The 24049-nt window shown below is 35.8% G+C and overlaps 3 protein-coding genes across 4 annotated transcripts in view; all 3 read left to right on the top strand.

Moving 5' to 3' along the window:
• The window catches only part of nfkb1 (nuclear factor of kappa light polypeptide gene enhancer in B-cells 1), a 31662-nt gene extending 28505 nt beyond the window's left edge, over positions 1–3157 (top strand). Inside the window, exons 21-24 of the mRNA XM_088080767.1 lie at positions 51–120; positions 615–778; positions 1257–1389; positions 1487–3157. Of these exons, the coding sequence (XP_087936893.1) occupies positions 51–120; positions 615–778; positions 1257–1389; positions 1487–1575 (456 nt within the window). The 3' untranslated portion in view covers positions 1576–3157. The remainder of the gene's footprint in view (positions 1–50; positions 121–614; positions 779–1256; positions 1390–1486) is intronic.
• Positions 3158–4112: 955 nt separating this feature from the next.
• ube2d2l (ubiquitin-conjugating enzyme E2D 2 (UBC4/5 homolog, yeast), like) lies at positions 4113–23905 on the top strand. Of its 2 annotated transcripts, XM_088080764.1 has the most exons (8): positions 4113–4462; positions 17427–17490; positions 17596–17627; positions 19118–19195; positions 19729–19834; positions 20464–20557; positions 21062–21112; positions 23292–23905. In XM_088080764.1, the coding sequence occupies exons 1-7, from the start codon at positions 4439–4441 to the stop codon at positions 21108–21110; spliced, it is 447 nt and encodes a 148-aa protein (XP_087936890.1). In that variant the 5' UTR covers positions 4113–4438; the 3' UTR covers positions 21111–21112; positions 23292–23905. The 2 variants fall into 2 exon arrangements, with proteins under 2 accessions (XP_087936890.1, XP_042348866.1); XM_042492932.2 differs by lacking the exon at positions 21062–21112 and having other exon boundaries at positions 4115–4462.
• Positions 9113–17420, top strand: LOC148188825 (uncharacterized). Its single transcript, XM_088080765.1, has 2 exons — positions 9113–16338; positions 16420–17420. Exons 1-2 carry the CDS (start codon positions 16135–16137, stop codon positions 16648–16650), a joined length of 435 nt encoding a protein of 144 aa, XP_087936891.1. The 5' UTR covers positions 9113–16134; the 3' UTR covers positions 16651–17420.
• Positions 23906–24049: the final 144 nt, after the last annotated feature.

The raw sequence follows: 24049 nt of genomic DNA, 5'->3' as shown, positions 1-24049 counted from the left end.
TGTAGAACAGAAAACATGCAGCGTTCGTATGGTCTTGGTTGTGTTTGCAGGTGTTGGAGCTTCTGAACGGTAAAGAGTACGAACCAAAGTCTCCACATAGATCCTTCAACCCTCCTCAAGGTGAGTTCACGCTCTAATCTGATGTCAGAATTATAAAGAATTGCTTTATTGAAAGATCCTTCATTTACAGTGCATTTACAGTATGTAAGATGCATCAGAGTATAGTAATTAAATGTCTTTTATTGCAGGTGTGATTCCTTCACATTTTTCCTCTTAGTCAGTTATTGAACTGTTTTTCAGGTTTTGGAGCTCAATACTTGTGTCTGCACCGAAGTTATAATTAAAAATGAATCTATACCAGCTTCAGTGTAGAATTTAGATCATTAATAGTCAAGAATGTAGGTCAGATGTCCCAAAGTACTTTGCAATATTAAACAAAAGTAAGAAACAATGTTAAAGCTATTCATAAAGCTGAGAAAAAAAAGAAAAAGTAATTAAGAAATAAATTTATTGGAATCAGATCAGATTCAAATCTGACGCCTTTTGAAAACCTCGATCATAAATATGTACATATATACATATGACTGTGTATGTTTATGTGTGTGTGTGTGTAGGGGACCTGGCGAGCCTGGATGTGGGGGTGAAGCAGCAGATGTGTCACGCTCTGGAGAGTGAAGGATGCTGGGAGAATCTTGCTCACAGTCTGGGTCTCGGGATCCTCAACACGGCCTTCAGACTCAGCCCCTCCCCCGCCAAAACACTGCTGGACAGCTACGAGGTCTCACACACACACACACACACACACACACACACACAAGCCTTTTATGCGAAAGAAAAGTTTATGTTTAAAATAAGTGAATCGTCTTGAAATGATCGTGAGGTGCAAATTTAACATATTCACGTGCCAAAAAATAAACAAATTAATACATTTATCTTCTTTTTCTTTTTGGTTTTTTTAACATTAATATTACTATTATTTTCCATGGTGATTATTCTATTTTCTATTTTCTTCTTTTTTGGGGGAAAAAAAGGATGATCAATATTTCATTAACAATAAAATATTGTTAAATTGCTGCGATTTGTAGTCTTTTAAAATGTTATTTATTGTTTGTTTTTTATTTTTTATGCATTATTCACTTTTGTCTGTGCTGTTTAAGTTAGGCTGAAACACTTTGGGCTGCATGTTTGTATTAATGGTGTTGCATGAATAAATAAAGTTAAGGTTGAATCAAGGCTGATACTTTGCTAATCTGCAGGTGTCTGGTGGGACGGTCAGGGACCTGCTGGCTGGTCTGAGGTCAGTCGGAGAGTGCAGAGCGCTGAGCGTCCTGGAGGAGGCGCTGTGTCACCACGACGACGAGGAAACGCAGATAACCGATGAGACGAGAGGTGAGCAGACAGGTGATGATTACAGCCCGATCACGGTCGGTTTAAACAGCGTAACTATGACAACGAGTGCACTCATCCGTCTCTCCTCTCCTTGCAGGTGAGTCTCAGGTGGTTCAGGATCTGAAGGTGGACGTTCGGATCGACAGCGGGGTCTGTGACAGCGGCGTGGAGCTCTCCACAGCGTGACCGTCTCATTGGTCATTTTTCATCCGAAAAAACACAATCCATCCATCCACTGATTGATTCATCGATCTCTCCGGGCTGAGCTTAGAGGAAACAGCTTCTCATCACAAACATTTTGTTTTTAATTAAATCTGTTTTTGTTTTTTGTTTTTAGACAGACAGAAAACATGTTTGTAAACTAAATAACGAAATATTTGTTCTGATGGTTTTCAGCCCACACTACACTCCAACAGCTCCGCCAAAGAATGTAAATCTGTTTCTACAGAATCTCTCAAATGTCAGGTCAAAAAAAAAAGTATTGATTTAATTGACTTAATAATGTTTGGAACCATGTTTTGTCAGCTGCCGAGTGAACACATGAAGTGGATTTCTCAGCATTGAAAACTTCAAGTTTGTTTTTCTGCAGCAGAGATCGCATCGTCTGTCTGCAGGGGGAAAGGTGCTATTGATACTGAAATGATTGTAAAGAAATTTGCCCAAAACGATCAATTCAGATTTTTTCAAATCTGTTTAAATACACCACTCAGATGTTTTTGTGAAGAGTTGTTGGTGTTAATCCACAGTCATCTTTCTAGAATTAAGACAAAGATAATCTGTAGATTTTGCAACATGCAGGAATCTGTTGACGTCTGTTAAATCAGATCCAGAAGTCAAATTTGAGTGAGTGTTCATCATATATGTATTCATGTGTACATCAAAAGATGCCAAAACACAGGACTTTACAGTTTTGGGAGGTTGAAGACTTCCCTCAAACAGCTGTTTATTACTTAATCAGTAATATAATCTTAAAGTCTCACAGTCCAGCTTTAACACTTGAACACCTGAAGTAGACGCCTTTCACAAGCAGTAAAACCTCTGAAACCTGAGAAAATTGTTTTGATTTTTTTGATTTTTGATTTATTTTATTTTGTAAGAAATCAATTCAGTTTGTTTAGGTTAAAAAGGATTAACTGTGACCTCAGAAATAAACACAAAATTGGATTTCAACATTGAAATGTTAAATATTTTAGTACAACAGTTGCATTGACTGCATTAGATTAAAGAGTGTACTTGTGTTAAAAAGAGATTATTTCACAATCAGTATGAACAGGAGGAATCGATACAAACAACTCTTTACATACAAATGTGAGTATTGTATTAAGACAGACTTTAAAACATGTGAAACTGTCCTTTAAGTGTGCATGTTGAAAGATTTTTAAAAATCTGTTTAGTGTTTTTTAATTTTAAGGGCCATTTATTTTTGTCCATATCATAGTAAAAAAACAAAAAAATAACTTGTTTTAAATAATGTTTTACATGTATGTAAAGTCTGTTGTGTCGTCCTCTGATAAAATAAGATTGATATGTTTTAACACAATGACTGTAAGCGGTGGGCTCAGTGTTGGCCTGCCCCATTGAAATGGACAAAACAAGGAGAGGCATTGTGTGAAATGAAGTCCAGAGCTGTGAGGAGTTGTAGTTTTTTCTCAGTTTGAAACCAAAGCTTCTCTCTGATATTTATATCTTTGCCCTGCACTGTACAGATCAACACCAGCTTTTCAGTGGCTGTTATTTTTTAAATAAAGTTGTCTTTTTTATATATAAACACTTAAGTTTCTTTATTTATAAATGCTCAAAAATTACTTTATTAATTTATTTTTTTGCCCTGAGTGGAAGAACTCATAGTTGAGTTCTGACCTCTTCTGCCTATGTTAAATGTCACTAAAATTGAGACTAATAAACCAGAGATTCAAAATTACCACAAAGAAACATCAACTGAGACATAAAAAGACAACAATAACACACAAAACAGCAACAAAGAGATGCAAAACAGCTTCAAAAAGACAAAGGCACACACACACACACACACACACACACAAGCACACACACACACACACACACACACACACACACACACACACACACATCCCCCTCTGTTTATTTATGGTTTATTTCCGAGTGCTATTTATTTATTTTCTTATATTTATTTATTTATTTATTCATTTAATATTGACTATTCCATGCATTGCATGCATTCCATGTAAAACAGCATCAGAATGAGACCTCCTCCTTGAAAAAGTATAAAGTAAAAATAAATCTATATTTTTTTTAATTTGTATTTACAGTAAAAAATATTCCATGTAAAATAACATCAAAGTGAGACCTCCGTCTTTAAAAATGTATCAAATAAAATAAATCTAAAAAATTCTATTTTTTTTATTTAAAATTAAGTATTTATTCATTTATTTTCTTAAATTTAATATTGTATAAAATGTCATATATTACAGCATCAAAGTGAGACCTCCGTCTTTAAAAATATATCAAATAAAATAAATTTTAAAAATCTATATTTTTTATTTTTTTTATTTAAAATTAAATATTGATTTATTTATTTTCTTAAATGTAATATTGTATAAAATTACATATATAACAGCATCAAAGTGAGACCTCCCTCTTGAAAAAGTGCCAGAGTGAGACCTCCTGGTTGAAACCACATCACAGTGAGACCTTCTTGTTGAAAAAAATCCTCAGAGTGAGACCTCCTGCTCCCGGTGGTCTGACAGCTGCTCTCTGTGTGAAACGGAAGACATTTTGAGCCGCTGCGGTCGGTCCGGTCCGTTATTCTGGTGTCAGCCTGAAGTCCGGGCTGACGTGCTGGAGAGTCAGTCTCCAGACTCGAGCTGGAAACCCCCCAAAACACGGAGATTTAACCGGAGAAATAAGACGACAGTTGTAGTTTAATAACCGGCGTATGTGTAGCACAGATAGTTAGCCTCGAGCCAGCCTACAAAAGCTAGCAAAGTCCTAGATGCTAGTGAGTTAGCGTCACCTAGCTGGCCTGCCCTCCTCCTCCACCTCCTCCTCCACCTCGACAGCAGCAGACACAATGGCTTTAAAACGAATTACCAAGGTAACACGCTTCCCCTTTTCCCCCAAACATTCAATTAAAACTCACACTTTAACCGTTTTAGCTTTAATTTCTGATATTTGTGCCTTCAGCTTGCTAACTTGAACCGTCAGGTTGTGCTGCCGATGACACAACATTTGACATAAACCGTTAAATTCACAGCTGCGGTTTGCTTCGAGACATTTAATTTTATGTTTTTATTTGTTGTCTTTATGTTGTGTTTATTAAAATGTATGCGTTTATTTTAGCAGAAAACTCTTCTCGGTGGGTGTCGAAGGGTTCAAATGAGACAATAAACCGGTGTTAGCTTTAGCTCCAGGCCCCTGAAAATGTTCATTTAAATAACTGAAAAAATAACCGTGACAGTAATTTAACTGGCACCTGCTGACGTTTAGCTTTCATTTTGTCACTTTCATCTGTTTTTACAATGAAGTTCATTCTTTTAAGTTAAAGTCAATCAGTGGTGGAAGAAGTACACAATTATTTATTGAGGTAAAAGTTGGCACTTATAGTATTTAGTAATTATATTCTCTAAAACTTCAACAAATTTGCACACTTGTTTTGTGCATAAATACTGGTAGTATCTTACCATATGTACATCTGAAATAATTCTGTAGTATTTGGTATTTTGTATTTTAGGATATTTATAGAGAGTTTGTATTTCTAATGATCAAAATTACTTATTTAAAATTATTTTACAGGGTTGTTATTATTTTAAGCCCTTTTCCAGATCATTTCTTTTTTCTTCCTTTTTTTTTTTTTTTATACTTTTTTACGTTTTCATTTTTTCTTATTTCTTATCTTACATAGTATATAATTTATAAAATAATTATTTCATATATAATATATAATTTAGATTTTTCCTCTTGTAGTGTGACATGTGTGTCATTGTTTTTTCATTCTGTTGTGCAGTGAAACCTGAAGTGACATCACTTTCTCTTGTGCTGGTTTCAGATTCCTTTAACAAAAAATATTTATATGATTTCTGTCAAAAACATGGGGAAGAATTTAATAAGCAACTTGGTAAGAAGTATTGCAAGAAATAAGTAAAATAGGAAAATCATTTTTTTTAGAGCTAGGGGAAATGTCTGAGGAACAAGGAAAAAAATAGTGAAAACTATATTTCTCAGTGAAATATGAATTACATATTTAAAATTATGCTACATAATTATACTTTTTAAGCACTTTTCCTAGATCAGTTCCTTTTATTTCTTTTATGTTCTCACTTTTCTTATTTCTTTTTTTTTTATTTTTTAAGAAAACATTTTTCAGATAATTTTCTTTTAGTTTTACCTAATTTCTTGCTATTTTTGGGTTGTATCTATCTGTCAAGTACTCTCTTACAAGTAAAAGTCATGCATTCAAAATCTGAGCTTAGTAAAAAATTATTAACATCAAAATCACTCATTGTAGTGAAGGACCTGTTTCATGATAATATTATTACACTGGATTTTAATGTTTTCACGACTTTAATGTTGCTGCTGGTAAAGGTGGAGTTGATTTAAATTACTTTGTGTACTGCTTGGTGGGACACTTAAGGCAACATTAGACAATTAATCAGGAAATTAGGACAAAAGGGAGGATTTGATGCTTTCAGGATCAGAGTAACATTTATTACTAAGTAGGTTTTTTCACTGATGAGAAATTTGCTTTTGTTACACACATCAAACATACAATAAACATATTAAGATGAATGAAAATAGGGTTAATGGATACACTCAATAACATATATATACAATAGAAAAAATAAAATTAAAAACATGACAAGGATACTTAAAAGAAGTGCAATAGTATATTAAATATGCATCATTTGCCTCATGTAATATTTAGCTGAATATCTTTGAGTTTTGGATTGTTGGACAAAACAAGATATTTGAGGACGTCATCTTGGACATTTTTCAGTTTTTTGTGATTTTAAAACAAATTGTTTTATAAATTGATTAATCAAAGAAATATTGCTAACAGTAGCTCTCTTGAGTCACAACAGGCCTTTTGCTCTATTTTTCACAATATATTATCAGTGAAAGTTATGTGTGTGAAAACATGAATCATTGTGTTGTTGTTACCTTAGAATGAGCCGTTTGTATCTACATCAGGAGCAGGTTCACAGAGTTTGGCATGTTAACAAATAAATTCACAACCGTTAAACACAAAATAAAAGTATAATCAGATTTAAATGAAAAAGTAATTTAAAGGCAACTTGAAGAGGTTTGTTTTTACTCTCTGTTTAAAACCTGTGTGCTGTTTAAGTCTTCACCACCTTTATAAGAAAGTTAACTACCTGTGGATATCAGCCACACTTGAAATCAAATTTACTGCATTCAAATCTTCTGTTGAGCTTTTCAAAAGAATCTCTGAAAGGTGTCATATTTTGTGCCTACAAAAAAAAAGAATTAAAAAATCAAACAACATTATCAGTTTAAATGAAGTTATTCACCTGATTAAGTGAGTCAGGTTTTTCTTAAATCAATTTCCTTTAATGATTACACTTTATTTATTAGATTGCTGCTACGCTGCCCTGTTTGTACAGCTGCCTGTGGAGACCAAACAGTGAAAATGTTGTTTGTGAGAGGCTCAGCATCAACAAATATGGATTGAAGCAGAATGATTTGTTAGATAAGAATATGTTGTGAATTTTGGAAATGATTACATCGATCTTTTTTTAAACACATTTCCCACTTTTGGGCTTCACCACCCTTGAGTCACTGGAAATGTTTGGATCACACAAGTCCGAAACAATCCTACAAGGCCGACATTGTAGGGCTGCACAATATGTAAAAAAAAGTTATTGTAGTTATATTTACAAACACTGCGATAAGAGTTGCCATTTTAGTGGGAATGATGATTTTTGCATTTTGTTTTCAATGGAAAAATCTAAAAATGATGATAATGTGGTTTTTGCTGGGGTCTCTGGACCAAACAAATATGCTCCCTTATGTCTTGAATATGAATTGTAAGCGGAGGCATTTCTGTTGCTCCACAATGTTTCATTGGTAAGATGTGACACATTTTAACTCATTTGCCATTTCAGCAATATTTAGATTAATTGTGCAGCCCTGTGCCACTGGAATATAATGCTACAAAAAGCAGAGTGTTAATAATATCAGTGTAGCCTAATAATTGTGTTGTTTTATCTGCAGCTTTGCAGAAATATCAAGTTTAAATAGAATGTATAGACATGCAAAAAACTTAATTTAATCTATTTGGTACATTTACATAAGTCCAGCTACGGTTTCAGCTCGATTAGGTCATTTAATTGGTCTACCGTCCTTGTCCCAGTATACAAGCAGCGGGGGAGAATTGAGTTATTGACGGAAGTATCTCCGACTCCTCCACGGCAGCTTTATATACAATAACTTCAGGGTAGAAAACTGCCACGTCACGATCATTGATATCAGTTTAAGTGTACGCTTCATTTAGAATATTTTCAGCACTTTACGCTGCTGTGAGACAGCTCTTACCGACGGGTATCTGAAGCTGTTATATCACAAATACCAAACTGAAAAAAACATTGATTTTTTTTTTAGGTGGCTAAAGTATGTTTTGCTGCGGCCCTGTCCACAGCAGGACGTCGCTTAGCTTCTGTGCTTGTGTTGTGGGACTGTTCTTTATTTATCAGAGGAGGGGCGTAGCTGGGGTGTGACTTTTTTTTATTTAATATTAATATATAACACAACCTTTTTAAGTTGTATGTCCCTCACCTGAGCCAAAAATAAAAACATAAATCCCTCCTCAGTGCTTATAATTTTTTTTTAATGCCTGACCTGTTTTTCAGCATGCCTTCCCCTCTCATAAATAAGAACAGTCCCTATCTTTAACCCACAAGTGAGGCTGGTGCAGGGACTAGGAGCACATACATGGTGTTTATGTCACGGGGGAAATCGACTTCCAATTGCATAATCTGGGCATGACTGCGATTTTCAAGAAATTTATTTCAGTCATTCTAATATGTTTACTTGTATTTTAAAAGTCCAATTTTAGTTGGACTAACACAATTATTCAATATCTAACTAAATCATTGAGTGATTTAGTTCATTTAAATTTTCCAGACAGATATATGATAGCCAAAAGTAACAGATTCTTAAAGGTAATACTCCAAAGCAAACATGTTAAGGAGATTTTCATAAATCAGTTGCAGAGCAGAGACTCATAGTTTAAAAAATCAAGCTGTTCATTTTCTTGATTATATCAAATAAATCTACTGTGACTCCCAATATTTGTTATAGCTGCGAAAAGTGACAAGGGAGGAGGAACCACCAGTGGATGTGAGGAATTTCTAGGGGACATATTTAGTGGGATGTGACTTTATTTTCATTTAATGGATTGAAAAACTAATGAAACATTTTAAAAAACAGCAGTAACAGTTTGCGTACGGTTTAAACCGGCTCTCCCAGCTGCTTCTGTCACAGTCACTGTCTGAATTCCTGACCATTTTCTCGCCTCCTAAACTCAGTCAAATCTGAAAGATGAGCCGTGTGTGTGCTGCCGAGCCTGTATGTCACATACCAACAGTCACACACACACAGTTTGGCTTCAGGCGGACCCGCAGGCTGGAAATACAAACCCCTCGTCCTATAAGCAGCCGTGTGTTTTCACCCCCGCTCCGCTGATATATCCTGATCTGGCCTCCCGACTCTTCTGTCCACACGGCTCGCTGAGTAAAAATAGGCTGCTGCTTACACATCAATAATGACCCGAGTGTCTCAGTTTGTTTCTAATGCTGCATTCACACGGGAGATACAAGTTCAGCTTCATGTCTCAGCTGCTGCCGCTGGCCTTCACAATAAATATCTGTCTTTGTAGTGCTGTGAATGCTTTTACAATCCAACATTTGGCCAATAAAATGTTAAAAAACTGTAAAAAATGTCCAAAGTGACGTCCTCAAATATCTTTTTTTTTGTCCCAAAAACAGTCAAAAACACTTTGTAATCAGTTTACTATGATATAAAAGAGCAAACTGGAGACATGGGAGAACGACTGGAGATCTTGTTTGATAAATGATTAACTGACAGTTGCAGGTGAATCTAAGGCTAAAATAATGAGTCGATCAACACAAAATAAGGCAGAAACAATGTATGTTGATAATTGATTATCTCTTAGTAAATATTTCTTTGTATACATAGATATCAAGCTTTAAACAAACTGTAAGGTTGACATTCATGATGGACGTTATTTACCATTTTCTCTTATGGTCTAGTCAGTTTTGGTGAGATTGATTGGTAATGCAAACAATTTATTTGCAGCAGTTACATAATCCACTGATTTTTTTTTTCAGTAACTTGGTTTGAAGTTTTACGTGTTTTCACAGCAGAAAAAATGTTGGTTTTGTATGTTTCTGCAGACTACAAATAAGTAACATTTACTCGTTATCAACTTGATTACAAACAGCTGCTTTTTGTGGCACTATCCTGGCAGGAATTGAGTGATGTCATGGTCAAAAACATATTTTTTTTGGGAGTATCCTGGCAGGAACCGTAGCAATGTCTCAGTAAAAACAACTGCTTTTCTTGCCACTGTCTCAGCAGGGAAAGCATACTGTCTTGGTTAAAGAAAGTCTTTTTCCCGGCAAAAGTTGAGCGATGTCTTGGTAGAAAACAACCACTTTTTGTGTCACTATCCTGGCAGAAAATGAGTGGTATAATGGTGAAAAAAATATTTTTGTGGCAGTATCCCAGCAGGAAATGTTGGATGTCTTAGTCAAAAACAACTGCCACAATCCTTTGAGGAAACGCAGAGCTGTCGTAGTTAACAGAAACACAGCCGTTTGTGCTGCTATCTTGGCAGGAAAGGCATACTGTCTCAGTTAAAGACACCCGCTTTTCGTCTCACTTTTCCAGCAGGAATTGAATGATGTCTCGGTAAAAAACAACTGCTTTATGTGCCTTAATAGCTGCTGGAAACACAGCAGTGACTCGCTGAATCACAAGCAGATTTGTTGTTTGTCGGTCTCAAACAGTGGTCTGCAGCTTGGCAGGTGTCTCACCGAGGTGTCACAACATCCACTTCATTTTTTCTGGTTTTAAGAGTTGTTGGCTGAATCAAGAGAAACTTTCCAATGCTATCAAAGTTGATACATAAAGTTTTTTAATATAATTCTTGAGTGTATCAAACAGCCTTGTGCTCCAGGGGGAAAAGCTAGTAAGTGAGGATTTCAGTGTAGAATATTTTAGGGCTATCGATTTAATGTTCCCATTTATTTGATAAAATAATCAATTGACTAAACTTTAGAAAACTGGAGCTTTAGGTGATGTAATTTCTTTTGAAACCCAAAGATATTCAGTTTTTGTGATATAAAACAGATCATACTAACTTTTGAAATCTAGAACCATCAGATGTTTGACGTTTTTGCTTGAAAAGATAAATCGAATGTCAGGAAGTTGTTTGCAGGGCATGAAGTAAACCTTTTTGGGGTCAAAGGTCAAAGTGGCAAATGGATTTTAAAGTTGGCAGCCGATCAGTTTCCAGGAGTGACACCTGTAAAAATAGGATTAAAATAGCTCTGAGTGTTTTCTAGATTTAAAAAAGATCATGACAACATGTTTTGTGGCTTGAACTGGACTCTGTGATATTTAGAACTTGATGTACTTGATTCATTTGATTCCCAGTTTAACCAGTAACCTGACAACATTAGCTGGCTGTTATTAAGCTCTTTATAAAGGACAGAAAAACAGCAGAAACAAACACCAAAACACCATAAAACAGCTCTGATGGTTGTTTCAGCACATTTCAGGACTTTATATTTTTCTATCATAAACCACTTCTGCAAAATCCTAACCAGCTCTCGTTGGTTAATTTAATACCACACAGACAAAATGTGCGTCAGCTCACAGCAGCAGGTCTGTGGTCAGTCAACTAACTCTGCTGCATCTTCATCAGTCACTTCTCTATCCCTCACATGTTCAGTTTTAATTTGATTTTTTTATTTGAAAAGTTGCAGTGTGCCCTAATCAACATTCAGACACATAGATATGTGCCAGGGTAAGCCAAATCTAAACTTTTAAGTGCCTGTTTGTTTAATTATTGCTGCAGATTGTGTATTAGAGCATCTCATCAGACAGTAGAAGAATCATTGAGTGTAATAATATCTTTAGCTATCTCAGTTGATCTGAAGCTTCCTGTAAACCTGAAATTGCACCAGGAAACTCTGCATTCATGTTGTCATATCAGATTTACTGAACATGCAGCTGCTGACGGCTGAAAGCATTCCTGCTCTGCTCCGAGCCGTGATCACGAGTACGACACATGTTGTGTGTCTCTGTAACACAAGCAGAAACTAATAATCATCTTCATCAGTGAGTAACCTATTTGAAACTTGAGCAAACTGGCTTTTTCTTTCAAAAACACGAAAAGGCAACGAGCAACTTAACAAGACAGGGCTAAAAAATGAGCAAGAAATTAGTAAAGAAGTTACAAGAAAATTACCTTAAAATAAAAAAGCATAAACAGAAGCAAAAGACAAAATCAAGAAAACAATCTAAAAATGTGTTAAATTAAAAAAAATCTATAAATGCATCTATTTTTTCCCCCTGTAATTCAATTTTGAATATAGAATTTTTTAATAAATAATATTAATTTTATGAATGTAAAATTTATTTTGAATATAAAATGTAATTTTCTGGGCATTTTTCCTTATTTTTTTCCTTATTGTTAAATAATCCACCTCTCTTTTTAAAAACACATTTTTAGTTTCATGTAACCTTTAACTAATTTCTTGCAATTCGTGGGAAATTTCTTACCAAGTTGGTCATTGCTTTTTTCCCATGTTTTAGAAAGAAATCAAACCAGTTTTCTCTGGTTTCAAAGAGTCAAATAGCTTGTGAAAAGCGTTAAGAAAACTGATATTGATCCAAATTTTAAAAGTTAATCTTCGCAGTTGTTTGATCCTTTAGTTCAGAGTTTCTTGTAGGAAATTTGTGGAGATGGTTGGTGGAACTTGAATTGCTCTGACATTTATTATTGCAAAGTCAACATACTGTGTGATCTTTTGATCAATAGAGTTACAAAGCTGAAAGTGAAGCTTGAAAGTGCCGTGTGTTACTCTGTAGGAAGATAGTTGAAGGCTGAATCTTTCTCCCAGGTAATTAAATACTGTCCGTTAAGTTTCAGTCTGGCCTTCTGCTGCTCCATCTGTACCTCGAGAGTTTGGAGCTATAAATAACTTATAACTTATAACGATATATATATTCCAGTAGCGCTCCAATAACACAGTCCAGCTACAAAAATAGAAACTCTGTTTGTGGTGGCAGATATTTTAATTGCGGCATCCAGCCATAAATAAGTGTTTGTGTGGTAAACCCCCGTGACACAGTGAGCAGGACGGATTAAAAAAAATAAATCATTGCCATGGTTTGATATTAATCACATAAAAAAGATATTCAGGTTTCACCGTAATGCTGCAACTCCAGTTGCTACTTTGAGTAAAATTTAAATTTTTGTTCATTTTTAGTGAACTAGTTTTACTGTCATGCTTTAATAAGTTAAATTGTGACTGATTAATATTTGTGAAGTGGAACTGTGATTATATTACATATTTATAGTGTTCTGTACTAATATTGCAGTGCTACGCTAAGTTGATTTTAGAGCAATATTCTGAAGAAACATTTTAGGTCCTTTACTTTGTACTTTTTTTTTTATTAAAAAAAACATTAAGTGGAATGGTGATTAAGATTTTTAGTTTTTTTTTTGTAAAAATAAAATTTAAAAACCTCTAAGAAATGTTTGGATGCAGACATTTTTCTTGTAGTGCATTGTAGTTATTAAACTGTCCATCATTTACGCTAGATTGATTTTAATAACTTTAAAGTACTTTACTGTTCAGCTGTATTATCCAGGTAAATACAAGTGTTGCATTGGGACTCTGAAGCGGCGGATATTCAAGATCAAATTACTCACTTCGGGGCAAAAAAACGTAACTGTGACTTCCCTAGTTTATATACTTTTAAAATAAAAGCCGCTTCATACTGGATTTAAACAAAAAAGTCCAGTTTTCATCTGTGGAAAAAAAAACATTGTTTTTCTGAGTCTGAGATAAAACTGTCATTTCCTTGTGTTATGTTGTATTTTCCACAGTGGACTCTCACAGCTGTGACAGTTGTGATGATACACTGTTTTAAATTAATTAATATTAACAAAATAAACTCGTATTTCTGATGGCGAAAGGTTTGTAAACAACACAGTTGTGTCGTAGATCTGAACCTGTTTGGTTTTGTGGAAAAATCTCACTCATAAATTTAGGAACTATTACTTGCACAGCACAAAGGCGGCTCGTGTATTTTTGTGGTTTGTGGTTGACATGTTTGGTTCGCTGTTAAACATGAAGCTGATCTGTTAACAGATATCAACGAACACGTGTTCACAGATGAACATGTTTGAACATATGAAACCTCGACTGAACCTCGCGGTTGGTTTTTTGTCTCTATGTAGGAACTCTTCCTGTTTTTATCTCATCTGAGCACAACCGGCTTTACTTGTTATTCTTATTTTTGAACTTTCGAGAAGTTCAAGCAGCTTCACGGAGTCGTTCACATATTTAACATACAAGAGCAAAACATGACAGCAGAGGAAGACGAGAGCTTAGTAATAAACACAAGGCTCAAACATGTAGAAACAGACAGATAAAAAGGAGACATTTTTACAGTGGTTATTGTTGAAGCTCATCACCAAAATGTAATTAGTTAACACATTACTAATAATTTAGAATGATAATTAACGGAATAACTAATGAGCTATAAAACATATTTATTTTTCTCTGTACATCTAATTAGTTGTTTTTCAAGGATAAAAAAAAATAGTATAAAAGTCATCCATTGAAAAAAGTTTTCAGAAAAGGGACACGGCTATATTATTATTAGTATTATTATTATTATTTATCTGTGCTATTGTGTCAGTTGTAAGGAGTTGAAGGACTCTTTATCCATACAAAAACTTGTCAACTTTTATATATTAGAGTACATTAATTATTTATTAGTTAACCCAACATTTGTGGAGAGTCTCTAAACTTTTACCAAACAACAAAGCCACCCCTGACAACTGAAAGCTTAAGGTTATTTTACAGTAAAAATTGCAATGTTTACATTTTAGGAGGTTTATTTTTGTCCTCTTAAACTGGGGCTGGCAAATGAGGAGAAAATCTCAGTGCTTTTGACCAAATTTATTGATATCGGTGCTTTCATAAAATATTAACACAATGAGATTAATCATCAGAAATGTGGATACATGATCTGATATGTTTTTTTGTAGTTTGACCTTGTGTTTTATTGCCCTTTTTAAACAGTTTTTTGGTCTATGATATTTATCCTATTTTTTATTTATTATTTGTTTTATTGTTTTTAACCTATTGATGGACAGCACTTTGGTCACCTCTGTTGTTAAATGTGCTTTAGAAATAAATTTGGATTGGATGTGATTACTAATTATTTAAGATAATAATAGACAGCTAGAAGAGTCTTATAAGTTCAGAAAAGGACATCTCTGCACTGCAATCCAGCCTTTTAAACCAGGAAAACATGACAGAGATGATATTTAGTGCTCTAATATTGACATATGGCTAGCCTCACAGCTGACAACAGGATGGACTCACTAACTGGAAAACATGTAAATCTGACAGAACTGGAGTTGTTTTTAAATCTTTTTTTCTGTTGGTGGAGTCTGGAGTTCAACAGTTAACTCTTGGATTTAGTGGTTAAACTTTGCCTTTGTTAGATACGATCGGCTGCCTCATTCCTCAGCGTGTTTGTTTGTGACACCTGGTGTTGATTTTTTCAAACAGGAAACAGTCCAAGAGAACAAAATGCAAAACAAGCAACAGCTGGCAAACCGGAAGGAAACATGATAAACGATTTGGTTTGTTTCAGTGTCAAAACGACAGAAAACTGGTCGTAAAACAGCTGAAGAACAAAGAAAAGACATTTTGATTCTTGACTTCTTATCAAATATTTCATACACTATCTTACTAGTAAGCAGCTTTGTTATTTTGATTTTTTTGTGATGAATTGTGTCTTATTTTACAGACTTTAAAATCTATGTTAAGGAAACTTCCTAGCGAGCAATTTTTGGTTCTAAAGATGTTTAGAGTTTGAATACACCTACTGGAGCTACTTGGACACGTCATCAGTGAAGTACCCGGGGTCATAGGGTGTTTCGGGTCTTTAATCTTCATACACTCTCGCCCGGGCGACCCAGCCGGGATGATCAGTCCCTGGCTTGTTTCCAAGTGGTGTGATGTTCCACGGATCCACAGCCACCACGAAGACCTCTCTGCGGCCTCTAGGATGTTTCTGATGGCTCTTTTCAAATGCAGTCCTTTCACTCCAAGGAGTTTGAGGGTTTGCAGAAGTGAATGGCCAGCAAAGCCTCGGTATCCGACCTCGACCGGCTCACAGCGGGCTTTCCAGCCGTTGTTTCGGCACTCTGTGCTGAGCTCTGCGTACTTGGCCCTCTTTGGCTCACGGGCCTCTTCAATCCGGTCTTCCCAGGGGACAGTCACTTCCAGGATAACCACTTGTTTGGTGGACTCCGATGTTAGTACCACGTCTGGGCGGAGAGAAGTGGTTGTGATGTTGGCTGGGAACTCGAGCTGTCTTCCGAGGTCGACTTGAAGCTGCCAGTCACGAGCTGTGGGGAGGAGCCCCCCAGCAGAGTTAGGCTGGTGATATTGTGCCTTCTGCCCCGCTCTAATGAAGGTGATTGACTGTTTAGGGGCTGTCTGGGTCTTGCTGTGCTGGATTGCTGTGCAGATGGATTCTGCCAAGGCTTTTAACACTTGGTCGTGGCGCCAATGGCGCCCCTCCCCTAGCGCTCTTGAGCAGCAGCTCAAGATGTGTTCCAGGGTGCCCCTCCTCTGGCACAGCTTGCACGCGGGAGTGTCCGCCAGTCCCCAGGTATGTAGGTTGGCCGGGCTTGGGAGGACATCATAGACTGACTGGACGAGAAACTTGATGCGAAGTGGTTCTGTTTTCCAGAGCTCTGCCCAGGTGACTGCGGGAATCTGCCTGCTCCCACCTGATCCACGCTCCTTGTTTGGACATGCCGGCGATCTTACTGCGGCGTTCTTCCTCAACCTCTGCTCGTATCTCATCCTGGATCAGACGGTGCTTCTTTTAACCACGGGCCAGATCGTAACACGGCTTCAGAAAGGAACCAAGACCTGCTCGTCCCGTTACCACGGAGCCTACCAGCGTTTTATGCCTTAGTTGCGCCTCAGCTTTAGTGGCCGCTTCTTGAGCCCGCCACTTCCTCCCGGTCTTCACGTGGATTCCAGCTTCTGCGACTTTGGTGTCTGCAGAGTCCCTGTACACGGGTGACTTTAAGCTCCTCTGTTAGCGCACTGAAAGGAAGGTGCAGCTTGTTGGAATGGCCAGGAGAATATTACAATGCAGTGTTTTAGTGATGTTTTTAGTGGTAAATTTCCTTTTATTTCCCAGAAGGTTCTTCTTAAATTTAGGGTAACGTTCTCTATAAAGTTAAAAAAGTATATACAACTATTTTTGGTTAACGTATCACATTACAGGAATACTTCATAAAAGATTTTCCTCCATCGCAGACCTAAATAACATTTTCTGAATGTTGCTGTGAAAATGTTTTTCGTTTGTTCTCATGTTAACGTTATGGGAATGTTTTATGATCTGTCAACTCTCAACATCACCAAAACATCCTCTCAATGATGCAGTTAAAACATTACGTCTTGGTCAGCATTTAATCATACGGGAACATTATTTGAAATAATAAACATCCTTTAAATGTTCTTTTAACATTAGATTAAGATTTTGTCTTTAAAATATTATTGCAACTTGTAGATAACGTTAACGAGCGTTATGTGAACGTTCCCTGCTAACTGAGTTGGATCCAGAAACTTCATTTTGTATGTGCGATGTAAACAGAACATGTCTTTTATTTATGTATTAATTTTTAATGAATTTAGCTCTTTTCTTTATATTTACTTAATGTTTCTTCTTGTCTCTGCTTCCAGGAGCTAACTGATCTGTCCAGAGATCCTCCGGCTCAGTGCTCTGCTGGACCTGTCGGTGAAGACAGTAAGATCATTTTTTGACACGTACAGACTTTCAGTTTGTTTGTGTGCACCTGAAACACCGTAAACATGCTTAATCAAACCGCTTTACTCTTATTTCCTTCAACAGTGTTTCATTGGCAAGCTACTATTATGGGGCCTGTAAGTATCAACCTGCTCCGACTTCAGTTTTTTCTTGTTGAACGAATGTAATCAAAACATTATTGGATTCATAACGACATGACAAGATACAGTTTATTCACATTTTATTCTGGAGTTCACTGTGAAATAATGTTTTTATTATGCTCAGCAAACCACAATGCATCTTATCTTTTGTGGTTCTTTTCTTTTTTTTGGACTTATGGTATAAATATTACATCCGTACTGCACATCAGAAGTACTTAGCCTCACCCAAACACAGAAATGAGATAGACTGAGAGAAAAAACAATCCTGAGAAAAGATAAATGCTAACATTGAACCAATGCTTTCACCTCATTCTTTCACTTTCTGAATTTCACTCAAGTTCCCATTTTCATGAGTTTCAAGAAACAAACATGTTTGTCTTTGCAAACAAAAGTCTTATTTCTCTCAGATTTTGTACACAAACATGTCAAAAATGTGTTTTAGTGAGCACTTCTCCTCTGCCAACATAATCATCCACCTGATGAGTGAGTCTTATAAAGATGCAGATTAAACTACATGATTACTAGACATTGGTGCCTGGAGATGGTCATAGATAGAATAAAATGCCAGTTTTGTTAGAAATAAGCCTTTTGTTGGCATAGAAAAGTTCTTTTGTCTTTTGTTTAAAGTCGGTGGAAGTGAAAACAAAAGTGCTGTATATTTCTGTTCCGTGAAATCCACCTGCCCCTCATGGGAAAGTATTTTTTGTCCTGTCACACATCCTCTATGAACTGCACTATATTCCCATTTCTTGAGGGACACCTCCTGTGTCTTCCAGCGTCCTCTAGAAATCAGAAACTTTTTTCAGCTGAGGCTGTAGTGTCAAGAGGGATCTTATTTCTTGCAGTGTGAACACAATAAAACGGGGGTTCTCAGAGCTAATAATTCCTGCAAAAATGCCTAATGATTCGAGTTTCTAGTCATTTATGTCATGTGCATGTTAGGTTGCAGATAAGCAGTCGTTGGTGATGAAAATCTCAGGCTCCCTCCAACAAGTAAAAATAAAAATAAAAGAGTATTTAAAATGTAAAATATTGCAAAGATTAAAATGCAACATATATAAAATACATGTGTATGGTAGACAGTAATCACAAAGTTAATAAATATTTATTCTGACAAGTAATATGCAATTTAAAATTTAATTCAAAACACCATTTTGTCCCCAGAGGGTAATTTGCAGAGGAGCTTATAGTACAGTAACACAACATGTAAACTAAAGACTTAATGATGATAATGACATGAGAATGATGTCAGTCGCACAATAAAAGTAAAATACAGTATACACAGTATATGTAGCACAATAATATAAAGATGTAACAAGTGGTAAAAGTATATTAAATAAAAAACATGCCACGCTTTTGTACAAAAAAATTTAGAAACACAGTGACGTATAAACTGTTAGGAGTGATGATGTGTAAATAAATAAATGTGTGACTTTTCTCTTTTGTGTGTTTTTTTCCTGCTGCAGCCTGACAGTCCCTATCAGGGCGGCGTATTTTTCCTGACAATTCATTTCCCCACAGATTATCCCTTCAAACCACCCAAGGTCAGTCTGCTGCTCCTCTCACTCGTCTCTCTGACGTCCTCAGTGATTCCTAAACATTTTATTCCCTATAAAAATGATTGGAATTTTGTTTATTTTACTTATTTATTTTTTATAAATGAGATTTTTTTTTTTAAAAAAAAATGTGTATTTTGGGTTTGAATATATAAACATCACAATCTGTTTGATTCTATCATTGTAGAAAATTATATTTATTTAATAAGCTTAAAATATTTTTTACATGGAAATGAAAGGGAACTATATTTAATATTTGTGAGCAGAATTATTAGTTTTTTTGTTTAGTTTTTTTAAATTTCCTTCCAACTAGAGTTTATCTGTCCGACCTGAGCGTCGGGCTCAGGTTTTGTTATTAAAGTTCTCTGCCTGACTGTGTCCACACGTGTTCAGGAGAAACTCGACACCGTTTTTAAAATGATACAAAACCTCAGATGAACTCTGTCAGAAAGACTGTTTGTGTCTCTGAAGCTGCTTCGATCTGTTCAGGCGTTTCTCAGCGTTTCTCCTCTTCCCTTCAGGTCGCCTTCACAACAAGAATTTATCACCCAAATATTAACAGTAACGGCAGCATCTGCTTGGATATATTGAGATCACAGTGGTCTCCCGCATTAACTATCTCTAAAGGTAAGACGACGTCTTCAGCCTCCTGAGTTTACTTAATTAGATTTAAAATTTGAAAGTGATGCAGAACAAACCAAAAGATGTTTCTAGAAGATTTACAATAACCATTCAGGCTTTACAAAATAAAAAATAAATAAAGAAGAAAACTAAAAATCACCATCCTTTGCTTTTACTTGCTCTAAAGTTTTACAAATTTTACCAGATTTCAATCTTTGGACCTGAAAACAGTCATTTACCTCAGAGACAAACTTTGGATTTTCAACCTGATTGTTATTAATGTCCTGTCGGGATTTGTAACAATATTTATACTTTAATGTTCTGTGAAAAATATTAACAATGTCAGATTTATATCCTCCGGATGGTGCTGTGAGCTGATGGTTGGACCCGTTAATGACCGATTGCACTGAAGAATTGTCCAATTTTTTATGTATATTTTCATTTTTCATTCTCTGACTGCTAACAGTACTCAGCTTTCTGCTTTGGACTGACAGCAAACTTTTTAAAAACTTTTAGAAACGTTTATCTTCTTAACTTGTAAAGATAATGAAATATATATTATTTTTGTTTTGTTGTATATTTCAGTTGTGAAGGTATAAAAATGTCATTTTAAGCTCCTGTTTTTGTCTCTGCAGTCCTTTTGTCCATTTGTTCTCTGTTATGTGACCCGAACCCCGACGACCCGCTAGTGCCAGAGATCGCCCGCATCTACAAAACAGACCCTGTTAGGTGAGTTTATATCTGAATTATAGATAAACAAAAAAAGCCGATAAACTCATCAGCTGTTTTTTTTTTTTTTTAATATTTCAAATTTATTTAAGCTATTATTTACTTTGTTCAACCTTTTTTAAACACTGTATATAAACGTCAACGCCTGAAATACCAGGAACAAACAGAGTCAAGAAATAAAAACTGACAGCAGTTTTCCCAACACATCAGCTCCTGTTTATCCCCAGAGCAGAAATGAAAATATATGTAAAATGCTAATTTACAAACAAGAGGTTTGTAGATTAATAATAGTTGAATAATGAAAAGTTTGTGTCAAAGTTAATATCGGGTGGAAAAACTTTCATCTTAATTAAACAGATGAACTAAAGATATTTTGTTATTTTTAAATCTTCTCCTCTGGAGGCTGGTGTTCAGATTTCATTTGGGACTACAAACTTAAAAAAGAGTTAAAAGTAGAGTGTGACGCCTCAGCGTGGAGGATTGTAACCGGCGTGTCTGTCTCAGGTATAACAGACTAGCCAGGGAGTGGACAGAGAAGTATGCCATGCTGTGAGGGTAAGAGCTGAGCTGCCGTCTGATTGGAGCAGAGTTAACTCACCTGAGCTGTTTCTGTCAGACTCCGCAGGCTGATTTGAAATTGAAGCACGTCGATGCAAAGCATGGCTCCAGAGATAAAGACGGGCGGAGCTGCTGATCTTTCATGTTTTTGCCCTTTTAACAAAATCCTTTACATTCCTGCAAATAACAAAACATCTTAAAGTGACACTTTAACTCTGACCTTTTTGTTTTTCTGATTTATAAAAACAAAAACAAAACAAAAAAAAAACTGTTTGGTTCTTGCTTTTCAAAGAAATTAAAACTTGGTGGTTGTGTGGAAGGAAGGAGATAATTATAAAAAATAATGATTAGTTAAAAATGTCGAGCAGGAATGAAAAATGAGCTAAAACATGAAAAAACAGTGACACCAACAGTTTATGCCTTATTTGAATTAATTGCTGTTTTTTACTTGCATGCAAAAAAAAATACTTAAGTGGGTTTATTTTAGTCAATGAAAGTGATAAAAAACTCATAAAAGATCAAATGATTTCATTCAAACACAAGTATCACTTCTTGTCTGTGTTCTTGCCCCCAGAATAAATATTTATACTGCTAACTATCTGTGTTCACATTAAACTTCAGTCAGGTTTAAAGTTACTGAAGTGAAACACGACTGAACACTCGGAGCGTGACGCAGCACCACTCAGGACCAAATGCAGTGATGGAAGAAGTAGTCATATCCGTTTTTTATGTAAAAATAAAAAATACCACAGTTTAGAAGTACTACATTACAAGTTAAAGTCCTGCAGTCAAATTCCTAGTTGAGTGACGGCACATAAGTATCAGCAAAATAATTTAAGTATCACAAGTAGAACTTCTTAGTCCCATACACAAACCGTTCTGGTTTAATATTTAACAATATGTTTAATTTTATAAACAGCTATTTTTTTAAATAGAAAATCAACTTAAAGAGGCACTGAAGCTGTCAGATAAATGTGAAAAGTACAATATTTCTTTCTGAGATGAAGTGCAGTGAAACTATAAAGTAGCAGAAAATTTTACTTTTAGGCTCCATTCAAGGTCCATTCGAGCTTCAAACCACACGATGTTCACAACTTTTGGTCTGTTATTTAGTTTTATCAGTATAACAGTATCTAACAGTATATATGGTCTCTTGATAATTATATTGATGCCATACAACCTTTTAGTTTCAATGTTTGAAATACAAATTTACTTGTTTTACTCAACCCTCCCTTTTTGGTTTCAAAATAAAAGCCTCTGACAGCGTTTCTGTTGACAGACTCCCCTCAGTTGTAAACACGGCATTTTACGGCGAAACGTTGGCAGGATCGTGTTGTTGACAGTGCAGTTGTTTGCAGGGCTCCATTAATGAGTGCAGTATGTGCTTCTATTTGTGGAAATGCAGTAGTTATTACTGCAGGCAGCTCTGCAAAAACTACGCTGCCAGTGTGAACACCAAAAATATGCAAACCGCAGAAGTTATTAAACTACATGATTACTAGTTACTTGCAGAAATCTGCAGCTATTAATGTGATAATCCCACAAACGTAATGAATTTACCACAAACGGAACAGCAGTTACCTACTACAAATGTAATTATAATTTATATATATAGTAGTATATAGTAAATAATTAACTGCAGATGTCCAGAAAAGACATCTATGTGATGCACAGAAGAGACATCTATACTACGTTCAGAAAAGCCGTCTAAACTACGTTCAGAAATATTTCGTCTTTCGTTTGTAGTAGGCAATTGCTGTTCTGTTTGTGGGATTATCACATTAAAAGCTGCAGATTTGTAGTACGTTTGTGGCAAACATTAAAAAAGTGCAAATCTATTGAAACTTTTATTGAACAACTGCTGCCATTGTCTCAAAATATCATCACTGCCGGTGTGAAACATTTAGATATGAAATATTCACAGATGAACGTTTGTGTTGTTTATTTGTCACGCCCATCGGTGTGTAACGGCCTTTAGACTGCAGCAGGTTGTGTTGCAGCTGTGTGTGTGTGTGTGTGTGTGTGTGTGTGTGTGTGTGTGTGTGTGTGTGTGTGTGTGTGTGTCTGTGTCTGTGTGTGTCTGTGTGAGAGTGTGTGAGAGTTTGCAGGCATGGCATCGTCCTCTCTGTGAGCGGCTGACAGACGCTGACTCACCTGTGTGTTTCTCCACCTGCAGGTACAACAAGACGGCTCAGGACTGGACTCAGAAATACGCCATGTGATCCTCCTCCTCCTTCCTCTTCTCACTCACTGCTGTAATAAACTGATTTTCTCATGTGGGCACCCCCCTCCCCTCCCCTCATCAGCCAATAACAGCAATTTGTTCATTATTACTTTTTTTTGTCCTAAAAGCTTTTAAACTCTTGATTTTTCTCTGCTTTTCAAAGTCAAATTCAAAAGAGGTAAACCAGATGAAGGGCTGAGGACTCTGAGCTGTGAATGTGCCAACTGCAAAACAAACAAACAAACAAACAAAAAAACACCAAGCAGAGTGGACTGAAGAGAGAACTGTTACAATAAATAAATAAATACTTTAATGCATGTCAGTGATTGGTTCATGTGCTGCTGAGATTTAAAAAAAAAAAAAAGAAAGAAAAAAGACGACAGCTGTTTTGGTTTTATTCTGTTTTTGTTTTGTTGTTTTTAGACGAGAGAGCCGTTAGTTCATCCATCATCCAACACTGTTCTCCTCTTTTTGCACTGAAGATGAAACTCAAAGCTCTCAACGGCTGATCGATCAACTAATAGCTCTGTGATGTTTTTTTTCTCAATAAAGTTGAACAAATTGCATTTTTTTGTTGCATTGTTTTTATTTTCCTATATAATATTTGCATGCTGCAAAATTAATTATCTTTAAATCTGCAATATTTCTCTTTATTGGAAAATATTTAGTTTAATGGCGCAGAAGATAAATAAGCAAATACAACTTAACTA

The sequence above is a fragment of the Plectropomus leopardus genome, chromosome 8 (assembly GCF_026936395.1).
Source record: "Plectropomus leopardus strain MGB_pleo_1.0 chromosome 8, ASM2693639v1, whole genome shotgun sequence".
NCBI lineage: Eukaryota > Metazoa > Chordata > Actinopteri > Perciformes > Serranidae > Plectropomus > Plectropomus leopardus.
The sequence above is the reverse complement of the archived record's forward strand: the minus strand, read 5'-3'. Positions and strand labels throughout refer to the sequence as shown.

Coding starts and splice junctions, on each gene's coding strand:
- ube2d2l (XM_088080764.1), top strand. CDS start 4,439: ATGGCTTTAAAACGAATTACCAAG. Junction 17,491..17,595: donor TGGACCTGTCGGTGAAGACA/GTAAGATCATTT, acceptor TTCCTTCAACAG/TGTTTCATTGGCAAGCTACT. Junction 19,835..20,463: donor CGCATTAACTATCTCTAAAG/GTAAGACGACGT, acceptor TTGTCTCTGCAG/TCCTTTTGTCCATTTGTTCT.
- LOC148188825 (XM_088080765.1), top strand. CDS start 16,135: ATGAAGGTGATTGACTGTTTAGGGGCTGTCTGGGTCTTGCTGTGCTGG. Junction 16,339..16,419: donor GAGTGTCCGCCAGTCCCCAG/GTATGTAGGTTG, acceptor TCTGTTTTCCAG/AGCTCTGCCCAGGTGACTGC.